We start from the raw sequence: 11,489 nt of genomic DNA on the forward strand, positions 1-11,489 counted from the left end.
AAATTCCAGATTACATTAAGATTGACACATACATATGCAGTTAAATCACAATGTCACAATGTAGCAATACTACGGCAATGTTGATTCATTACATCGATTGTGTACTTCAACATATATTTTGAGGGCATCTTTGCAATCCGCTTTTTGGGGTAATATTCTGAAGAAAATAGACAAATTATGAACAATTTATCTATCATTTTGTATATTTCAAAGTTATTCTTTACATTTCATTGCCGTTGGCTGTTTCAAGTGCCCCGGTATTGAGAACGATGTGTATATTTTTACGTTTGTATATGGCGAATATTGGGGTTTCACTGTTTTCAAACTATATTCTTACACGGTCGGCGAAAAGTGCAATGTATGTTATTATATCGACGGTTGTGTTGTGGTGCTTATTTTTACCTGTTGTCTCGAATATATCGACTGTTTGGTATTTATGAAGAAATCCTTCAGGACATATTCAATATCTTTATTCTCACATCCCTTCGATTCGTTTAGATTTTAAGAGTTAGCCTTAGCGTTTGTTCTGACTGCATGTGTCCACCACCGCGTGTGCATCCCAATTACTTGTTTAGTTGTGCAGAGTTACGCCCCTTGCCCGCAACAGGATCATGAGTTCCTGTTTGAAGTCTTGGTTGACAACACTGTGCTGAAAATCATAGTTTCATCGGATAGGTTAATGGTCTGTGATACACCGGTTTTCATGACTCAGTAATCTGACAATCGTGCGGAACTGAAATATTTCACAAAAAGCATCAAACTGAGTCTGTGTCAGCCAAACCAAAGGTCGATATCATGACCGTTAGACAGGACATTGTGTCTCAATTTCATGTCCTTGAATACCCAAGAACCATTTGCTACAATTTTTGTTTTGGGTTTGTTTGGGGTTGTTTTTTCCGAAGCCGATATTAATAACGCCCCTCCAAATTCGGCCTCAGTCAAATAACGCCCCAGGAAGAGAAAATATGTTAGGTATGGCCTAGTAGATTGATATAGTAACGTCACTTCCGGAATGAAGTTGTAATAGCGGATGGGTCCAGAGTATGGACTGAAAATTTTAAACCCGGGATGATATGGTGGCCTTCGAGGATCAGTATTATGATTTAAGCCAGGGTCATACTGTGTGTGAGAAAATCAGTCTGAATGAAAATTCGTCCCAACAAACACATGTAGACCTGTGAGGTTCAGTGTTTGTGATTAAACAGCTCTGATCATTGTTTGGTTGCTATCTCAAAATGGACTTAATATCGTGAAATTTAGGCTTGTAACAAACACCTACCTGCGATGGTTCTTGTGTTCTGAAAAGCATTTGGGCGTCTTAAAACCTGGGAATCCTGGAATCCACTGTATGTTTATTCGTAACAACTCGCCTCTTTCTGTGGCCTACATGTCACAATGATATGAGTAGTTACGAATGTATGACATAGTGCAGTATTTAGTCACGTGCACGACTGCTCCTGTAAAACTTGGAAATCTGTCTGTTAATTGGTGAGCGGACTTTCAGTTATGTTTTGAAAGCATAAATATGTAGCCATTTGCAACACCATTGTGTAGGTGTGTCGTGTGTCATTACGTACACAAAGAGCTCATCCCATCCGTCCAATATGTCTCGTCTCTCTCTCTCTCTCTCTCTCTCTCTCTCTCTCTCTCTCTCTATATATATATATATATATATATATATATATATATATATATATATATATATATATATATGCATGAAATTTGTCGGAAAGAATACAGTGTGGTAAAATACCGTATAACTAGTAACTAGTAATCGAAATTTAGAGGTGTTTATTTGTGTTATCTTTAAACATTGTTTAACGATAAGAAAGATTTCCACTTTACATGTCTCACGATATCAAAGTGTCCTTTTTCAAATCAGGAAACACATTCTCTTTCCGTACCATTGTGTTAATATTTGTCTTTCAGTTACGATTAATTTAGTTTTAAATCCTCATTTTTATATTCATCCATGACTTGCTACTCGTGCTTTTGACTTGATTGCGGTCTTCAGTCAAACAGTTGTTGCCATGGTGATGCAACCCGGCTGTTAGGGGTGTAATAAACTGTATTAACATCAGACAAAGAAATAAAGAAATTTATATTTTGTCACAGTTCAGTTGTTTGCATTCATTCCTGTGACTGTGAAATCAACGATATTGTGGACACAAGCGTGTATAATGTCTCCGACTTGAGCAGGATGCCACTGGATGTGTCAGTGTGGTTTTACGCCACTTTTAGCAATATTGCAGCAATATCGCAGCGGGGGGACACCAAATTGGCATTCACACACTGTATCCATGTGGGGAATCGAACCCAGTTCTTCGACGATCGAACGCTTTAACCGCAAGCCCAACCCATCGCCCCGCGACAGGATGAATAATTCACGATTAATACCGCAGTGAATAATGTTTCTGTTTAGACAAACAACTAGTCTCTGAAATGAATACATTTTACAGAAAAGGGTTACAGTTGAAGAAATACATGTATTTCTTCATGAAGCCGTGAAAATTTAGACTTACCACATTTTCTAGACTTGCGTGGGCTTTTCATTGATATATTTGTTTCATGGTCAGTATAAAAGACTATAATTAAATTTTTATTGTGTTCATTAAAATTCTGGCCATCTGATTGGTTAACTGGGAACATTTCTTTTGAGTTCATTTCCCAATGAATCTGAAAAAAATAAGCCACGCCCACCGAACCGGACTACTTTCGGACCTGAGGAATGTCGGGGAATACCTTTACACAGCGAGGGAATTCCCTTGCACTCAGGTACCTCAATGAACTTTGGGTAAACATTGAAGTGATACATTGTGATTAACATAAACAAACAACTCAAAATTATCCGTGAACGTCAATAACGTTGCAACGCCTCGACAAGAGCATGCGCACGTTGGAACATCAGTTCATGGCATCGCAATCCCAGTCACATCACAGCCTCTTTCTACTTGCGCAAATACTACAATCTCAGTTCCACTAACTTCATATCATCGGGCTTCATTTCCAATTCTCACTTTTCAAACTGTCTCTCTCAGTTCGCAGGTAGTAATTCAAACGTTTGAACTTGAAACTTTGCCGATACCGGGACGCGTCACGTTGAGTTGTTCCACCCTGATTCGCCGACCGATGTTAGCTTGGTTGACTGACGGCTGTTTGGGGGTGCTGTATGCTGATTGGTTAATGGTTTGGAAGGCGTTTTATTTTATGTAAATGAGTCACCTGAGTCATGTCACGCCATTACCGAATTCTTACACCGAAAATGCTAATCGGTGGTAACAAAGATATCTGTTTCGATGAATGTGATTATGTTTAAAGAAAATATTGTTGAAATGATATAGTATTTGTTGCTACGCGGATTCATACAGTTTGCACATTGGTTTTTAGTTTCATACTTCAGTGCAACGAAAGAAATACACAGTCAATCCTTAAATGTTCCGGTTATTTTCAGTTGGTGCGTTGCCTATTGCGACCAGCACGGGTTGCTGAAGACCGGTTCCAACCTGACCTTCATGGGTCTGTTATATTCAAGCAGGTCAAGCAGATCTGAGAGAAGGTCCGATGTTGTGTAAATCTTGTACTCCGTTCCCTACAGTTTAAGTGGCATTTCAGAAGTTGGTATGAAGACTTTTATGGACATGCAGCTTCTAACACCGTTATCAGCCAAAAATAGTTAGAATCTACACCGAAACGTCGCACCCACGGCAGAGAAAGAAGCTGCATGTCCATAAAAGTCTTCATCCTCTCTTCAGTTACTTACGTTAATTTTACTAATGTGAAACTAATCAAACACGTGCATGTGTAAATGTACTTTGCGTTCACACGACAAACGTTTATTTTAACAACCTAGGCTCATTTTGGATTTAGCGTTTTGTTACTTCAAATTACAAAGAGCTCCCTTGTTAGTAGTCTAACGAGTGCGTGCGTGCGTGCGTGCGTGCGTGCGTGCGTGCGAGCGATGGCGAACTGCAACTGTTACTCATCCTTGGATCCGCCTATAGAAATGCGAAAACGTAAACATCAGAACAAACATGACTTCATATTACGGACCAGAACCTCTAGTATACACTTCCATTTCTGAATCTGTAAAAGTTGTTGCAGAGACTTTCTAAATTACATCATACACTCCCGAGATAAAGACGAATCTACTGCTGCCTGTTGGATGGGGCCATACCTGATACTGGGGCCCAAGCCATAGAGTGTTACCTCCCCTCTACAATATTGCGTCCATTCCATTCACCGACAGTCCCATTCCTCAAACTGCAACTTGCACTCGGAGACTAACAACAAAAGTCTCTGGAATGAGCATATTTTACATCTTTTTTTGCCTAAAACTGTGATTGTTTTATTTACAGACCCGTGCAAGCTACACTGTGCCACTTGACGTCACTTCCATCGACTAACATGTTGTTTCAGTGTAGCATAAACAATGTGAGTGGGTGTCATATCTGACAGGTATATCTGAAATCATCTCTGCACAGCGGACATAATTTCGGTTCACTTTTCCGACCACTATTTAACTAATGACATCATATTTATCAGTTTCCGAATGGTTCCACAATGCACAACCCCACAGGCGCCCATGTTACAGGCGTTCTCAGCACTGTACATAATATGTTGCTTAACCCTTGTTTCCTTTGTTGAAACCAAGGCTGTAGATAAATTAGACATGTCATCAACAGACCCGTGCCAGTCATACTGCTGGTGTTTAGGAAAATCTTGCTTTTATTCCATACACATTTGATTCATACAGAGAAAAAGATGTTTACAATTTACAAATATCAGCGAGTTACAGCACATGGTCAACTGAACACTACATGTACAATACATTTCCCAAAGCATCACATTAGCAAATGTACAGCCCCTTTTACAATACAGGCTTACAGTTTCACATACATCCAGCATCTTAGCAACTCATATTGCCACACATCTTGACTTTTGTAACTCACACCTTAGCTCTTGGTCAATGAGATAATAAATAAAAATGATTTTGTCAAAGTTACCAACCAAACTATCACTGTCACCTTCAGCTACTAGCACCTCAGTCTCAAAGTCAATATCGTTCATTATTTAATTACAATTATTTCTTTTGGTATCTTATTAAACAGAGTTTGAAGACAATCATCTTATCCATACTAACATGCATTCAGGTTTTGGAATTTCACATTGCACACCACAAGAAAAGGAAATATATTATCTTTAATACAACAAAAGCATTTACTGTTTCGATTTTCAATAACTTTGTAATAACAAGTTTATCTCACAACTTAGAACCAAAATAATAAGAACGAAAAGAATATTTACCATGACCTTTCACCTTGCTTAACATATGTAATAACAGAAGAAATTCTTTTTCGACTCCATAATGAGAATGTTCTTAATCTTCATATTTCATAAACTACAAAAATGATTATCACACAATCCTCACTTCAGGTTATACCAAAAAGCACCTGTCATTCCCTTTACAACATTTGATAATACTGTGCCCACAGTATCAGCCAGAGCAACATCAGCCAGGCCAGCTCCTTGGGTGATGGTGCAGAGAGCGACTTTATCCATGTAGGGATTTCAACAACAGTTTTGTAAACATCAGATGTGTGTGTGTGTGTGATAGATGTGTGCCTGATGAGTTATCTCTTACCACCCCTGTACCAAAAGGTACAAGGTAGTCACTTTCTGCAAAACCTATCTTGGCTGTTTAACATTATATATCCAATAGTGGGATTGATCAGGAACAGTGTATGGAATGTAACTAACCTATTTATCAACCTATTCAATTATGAACATGCCTACAAGGTAAGCCAGATCTTTCAACTGGTTGAAATTTTATAAACATCTGTGTAACTTGCCCACTAGGCATATTCCTTATAGATACCATCCAGTCTACGTAAGCTTCAAAACACAAACCCATTCTCCACACTGTATCCTCAGTTTAGATACCCTTATGTGACAACTCTGTGTGAAATTCTTGACAGTGTGCCAGGCAAGTTTTCTAATAAGCCAATGAATGTTGATAGTTTAGAATTCTTGGGTAACTAATGAAATGCATGTGATGTTTGTTTATATTGTGTGCAAGCACAAACAAATAAAATCTGTGATTTCCAAATTTAAGAAGCTGGTATTAGTTTGAGGCAGTGTAGACTCAAAGTGTAACTGACTAAAAAAGCTGACATTTTTTGGCTCAAGAACCAACACAAGATACAACCTTCTTGAGGCATCTTCAGGCAGAGTGGAATCATATACAATGAAATGTCTGATTGCCATGTTTCTCAGCACCTCTGCCATGTGCTGAATCACGTCCCTTTAATGCAGTCACTAAATCCTCCTCCTGTTTGTCTTCCTCTCGATGATGTCTATGGAAGACTCCAAGCACACAGGGTATTCCTCAAAATGCATTACTTCAAACGAACATAGCTGTACGACAAAGCACTATTCCATTCACACCAACTCCCAGTACACTGTCATCAGTCACTTCGCCATACCTACTGGCCATACCTAGGAAGTTCTATCCCTAGAACTTGGCCATTGTATATACAAGAGTTCTGTCATCTTTATGTCCTGTTTTCACCCTGCTAGTCCTTCAGTCAAAGATCAGTTCCTTGTACAAAAACATCATTATGAACCTGACAAGTGAAATAATGTGTTACCCTCTTACCCATAAATGGGCAGATCAGGATAATCTGGGGAAGGGTCATGTGATTTGGGGATGAGGGAATTATTAGCCTCAGCCTTTTTAACAAAAAACATCTAGTGATTATGTCTTAAATGATAACGAACAATATGTCCAAAAGTTTCTCAAAAATATCCATCCCTACCAGAGATCAACCCCTGAGAGTTGCCCCTTGTCAATCAATCACGTTATTCATTATCAGGTACACTCTGCCAACTGAATTCACACTTCAGCTTATACAGCAAACTAGAAAACCAGACCTCTGCCATGAACCTAGGAGAAGTCTCTGCTATCATACAAGTCATAAAATCATACAAGCTTGAAACAATAGTTTGACTGATTTTGAACTCAATGACCACAAGCCAAAATGGAATCTCTTTGACACATTCTTTAAAAAGTTGTTGAATCTTCTGTCCCGAGTGAATAACACTGTGGAGTAAAATTCAAGTCAATATTGGTCTCACTGACAGCGCTCAGTTTAATCTTGACACCTTCTTCCGTGTTTTACGTTTGAAAGTTGCAGTTACAGCTGCAGTTGATGTCGACCCAGATGTTGAAGCTTCCCTATCCTGCATTGCTCTTGTCACTCTGCGTTGTGGGGCAGGGCTCACAAAGTTTATCGGGCTGTCACTGGGTGAGCTGTGGGGAGGCTCTGCTATCTTCTTTTTCTTGCTTCTGAAATACATTATATTCTTGTTATATACCAGATACCTGTTGACCACCTGGAGGGCATTTCTGGGTTCGAATCTGCTGCCTGAACCTATGATGGTTGAAAGAGGTAACCATACTGGTTGTTTCTTGGTGTGTGTCATTGTGCACTGATCACTGTCCGCAGCATCTGACACTAGATAGTTTGATCAAATGATGTACAGTTCTTTAATACGTAGCAGGGACACTATGACTGTGGAGTTAAACAATAAGCCAAAACCTGTCAGCCATGTGTGTGAGATGCTACATGACAACTGCCAGTGAGAGACTGTTTGTACAAAAGGAACATAACCCTTGAACTGACTTACAGATTTAAATGTGATTTAACCTTAACAATAAATATGACAGTCAACAGAGCTTCATAATGATATGGGACATTCGTACACCTTTCCAACAGCCATTTCAAGAACTGTTTTTTTAATTTTCTGTGAATATGGGTCTGCCTTTGCAGTGTCTGGGTGCGTTTGTCAGTTTGTATTACTCCAGATCAATGCCAGTGTAATAGTCCTCATCTCCTGACATACAAACAGTTTCTGATCTGTCCTGTTAAATGTAATGGAAAACGACCAGCAGGCAGGAAAACAGTACTGTCTTGCAACATTCTTGCTACCCATGAAGATCTGGGTTCGAATTGATCTTCAGTTACCCAATTTGTCGTCAGGCTCTCAGACATTATTGACATATGTCATCGTTCCAAAATGCTTAGATCGATGCTCATGCTGTTGATCACTAGATTGTCTGGTTCAGGTTCAATTATTTACTGACTATTGCCATATTGCTGGAATATTGCTGATTTTGGTGCAAAACAAAACTCACAGACTCAATCTTTCTGATGCAAGCAAATACTGATCCAACAAGTCACTCTTTGGACAGACACTTTATCCATGAGATGAAGAGAAAGGTGAGGTGTTAACTGTGTGCAGTTTGTGTCGTGTGAAAGTCACGAGGTATGAATTCCTGATGGGATGGCCAAGATCCATCAGGACTAAACAACCTCCATGTACTTACGTCTCCTTTTTAACAGCTTTCCTAGTCTTGGGTTTCCGGGAAGGTCCTGCACCTCCATCTGCTTCTGTGGGGGGTGGGAGGAGGGAGGTAACTGGTGTTGGTGGATCCTCCTTGACCACAGGTGCTGACCTCTTCCTCTGTATTGGCGGGGAGAAGATGAAATTCTTGACGGGTGTTCCCGGTTCTCTGAGTCTCTCTGAAGCAAAACACAGATGCTGCTGTATAGTGGAAAATGTCAACACAAGACAAGAAGTTCAGCTGATAGGTTTGCATGAACAGAAATACTGAATGTCAGTAGATTCTTTTGATCTGGTGCGTGGTTGGGAGGGTGAGTGAGTGAGTGGCTGAGGGAGGGACCCCATTCCATAAGCAGTTTTTAATTCACTGCAAGTCAGCTTGACGTTGGAAGATGTGATGCAGGCCTGTGAAATTTGCCACCGTGTTGAATTCTACAAGCATAGGTATGATGGTGACAATCCAAGAAACAAAAACAAGGTAAAAAAATCATTCCAATCCAGCATCACAGGTTCAGGATGGACTGAAGGGACACAACTCTGGAGAGTACCATTTATCAGTCTGATTCCATATCACTCCTGTCAAGTGCATTGTGTTCACTGACACATGGCAGTAACTCAGTGTACCTTTCATTTCACCCCCAAGTGAGACTGCTAAAAAACACAAAGGTACCCACCTTGTAGTTCTGGCTCCAGAGACATGGGCTCTGAGAACAGGAAGCTGGAAGTCGAGGTGTCGGCAGCAGCAGACACAGCTTCTGTGATTGGTGAATCAGTTGTAGTTAAACATTAATTTGTGCCGCTACTAAAGCTCTTGACTTATGATGAAATCAACGGTTCAAACCACTGACACAATTTTATGAAAAGGTACCTTGTCTTGCGTGGCACCTCAAGAGCCAATCCTTCAGTTACATATTTCATCCATTTCTATCTCAACAATGAATTTTAACTGTACCTGACTTGTCAGCAACCGGTTCTTGGGTTTCCATGGTAACATCTTTGGCTCTTATCCTGGTAGAGTGACGAGCAGAGGCCACAGACTTCCTGGCTGGAGATTTACGCCGGGACTTTGTCTGAAAACACACAGAGACTAGTCAGAAAACAGCTACTGTAGCGCTGTCAGTTTCCTAAAGAAGCTGGGAAACAGGTGGCGCCACTCAAGAAGCACACAGAGTCCCAGGATATGAACTTCATCAGTTTCATGTATTCTTATGGATAACAACAGTGACACATTATAACATGATGAAAGAGGACTTTCAGCAACTTCAGCAACTTCAGCAACAGGGGCTTTATTCATCATGGCAATGTGTTGCAAGACACAGTCACTTCACCTCAATATTTGGGGTGTTACAATACGGTACATCAGACAGCACTAAAAGCATGATACAGAGTGTCTCTCATCACTTTACTGGCGCTGACTGAAACTTTCTATGGAGGTCCAGTTTGGGTTGGTTGTGCTCACATGAAAAGTTTATGGTGACGTCTTCCAATCATACACGATCACTTTTAACCATTTGTTTCAGGATTGTCATAGGAGGAGACTGGACATTTTCAATCTCTCAAATTTCAAAAAAGATACAGAAATAAACATGAATTGATACTAAAGTAGGGAGAAGATGACAAGTGGTGTTCCTGAGTCCAATCCCTTTGTCTTTTGGAAAATAAATGTTTAAAACAAACAAGTAGGTGCAACATATGTCATATTTGGGATTTCACTTTCTCAGTAACGTACAAATTCTAGTACTTTTTTTTTCGGTTGAGTCCTATCTGGGATTCGAACCCATACCCTCATAGTCAGGCACCTAATCACCAGCACACAAAGTCAGTCGCCTAGCCCGCTCAGTCGCGGTGGCTGAGCAGGCTTGGCAGCTGAGGTGTGCTGGAGATTAGGTGCCTGACTCTGAGGGTGCGGGTTCGAATCCCGGATGGGTCTCAACCAAAAAAACCCCAAAAAGTACTAGAATTTGTACTTTACTGAGAAAGTGAAATCCCAAATATGACATACGTTGCATTTGACCACTTTCTAAAATGGCATCGTGTAATCAAAACAAGTAGGTGTAGCATACAAAGCATCATTTGTACAAATCTGCTCTGCCTTAGTACATCTGAGGAATGTGACATCCGTGCAAGATAATCACCTCCTCCGCCTTGTCTGGAGAGTCTTTGCCGGACTCCGGGGGTGTAAGAGGGGCACTGACTCGGGAAGCTCGGGGAGGAGTCTTGAACACAGTACTTTCTTCCTGCAGGCAAAACAGCATGTCATAACACAGAGAGGCAAAGTCACACATTAACATAAATGTTTGTCTACGTGAGTTAATGAGTTTAGCTTTTAGCAATATTCCATCGATAATAAGAGCTTGGGACACCAGTAATGGGCTTCACACATTGTACTCATGTGGGAAGTCAAACCTCTTCAGTCCTTTGGCGTGATGAGCGAACACGATAATCAGGGTAGGTATGTCAAACGAAACAATTCAATCAAAGGACAACATGACACATCAGGTCAAGTTCAATGAGTGAAAACGTTTACCACACCATTAGATGTCTGCTATGTTTTCAAATCTTGTCAAACAAAGCCCACTGGGTAATGAAGAAGTATTTTATCAGAGTCAGTGACACTAGCCAAAACTGCCTCTTTGAACAGTGAGTAAGCTTAGCTTTACTCTGCACTCAGCAATATTCCAGTGTAAGGCAGCCCTTGGAACAGTGCCAAGAATGCTGACATTAGTCAGCACAAGATATCCTACGTCAACTCACCTTCTGTTTTGGAGCGGCTGTTCTCCTTGTCGACCTCCTCTTGGATGACTCTGAATCGAAGTGAAGTACCTCCGCCTCTGCCTCCCCCTCGCTGTCGGTCAGCTGCTTGGACAGCGTCTTCATCATCAGTCGAGGTGAGCGTCGGATTGGAGACACTGGTCCAACTTCAGAGTCTGACACTAGAGAATGAAGATTCATTTCCCTTTCTGAGTCACCATTAAATGACAAATTCACTCAAAATACGTAAAGTACTGCTGATATTTTGAAATAGAAAATAAAATCACATGAAACAGGATGTCTCAGCAGCCATGTTATTTAAGAAATAAATCCAC

The 11,489-nt window shown here is 40.5% G+C and overlaps 1 protein-coding gene across 2 annotated transcripts in view; it reads right to left on the reverse strand.

Annotated features, from left to right (window-relative positions):
• Positions 1-4,677: 4,677 nt before the first annotated feature.
• The window catches only part of LOC137268078 (protein ELYS-like), a 43,880-nt gene continuing 37,068 nt past the window's right edge, over positions 4,678-11,489 (reverse strand). The window contains exons 35-40 of one of the 2 annotated variants that reach the window (XM_067802585.1): positions 11,158-11,336; positions 10,539-10,640; positions 9,356-9,473; positions 9,078-9,158; positions 8,387-8,582; positions 4,678-7,345 (exon numbers count right to left, since the gene is read on the reverse strand). In XM_067802585.1, coding sequence (XP_067658686.1) covers positions 7,144-7,345; positions 8,387-8,582; positions 9,078-9,158; positions 9,356-9,473; positions 10,539-10,640; positions 11,158-11,336 — 878 coding nt within the window. In that variant the 3' untranslated portion in view covers positions 4,678-7,143. The remainder of the gene's footprint in view (positions 7,346-8,386; positions 8,583-9,077; positions 9,159-9,355; positions 9,474-10,538; positions 10,641-11,157; positions 11,337-11,489) is intronic. The other variant, XM_067802586.1, reaches the window with a different exon arrangement.

The sequence above is a fragment of the Haliotis asinina genome, chromosome 16 (assembly GCF_037392515.1).
Source record: "Haliotis asinina isolate JCU_RB_2024 chromosome 16, JCU_Hal_asi_v2, whole genome shotgun sequence".
In the NCBI taxonomy this organism is placed as follows: domain Eukaryota; kingdom Metazoa; phylum Mollusca; class Gastropoda; order Lepetellida; family Haliotidae; genus Haliotis; species Haliotis asinina.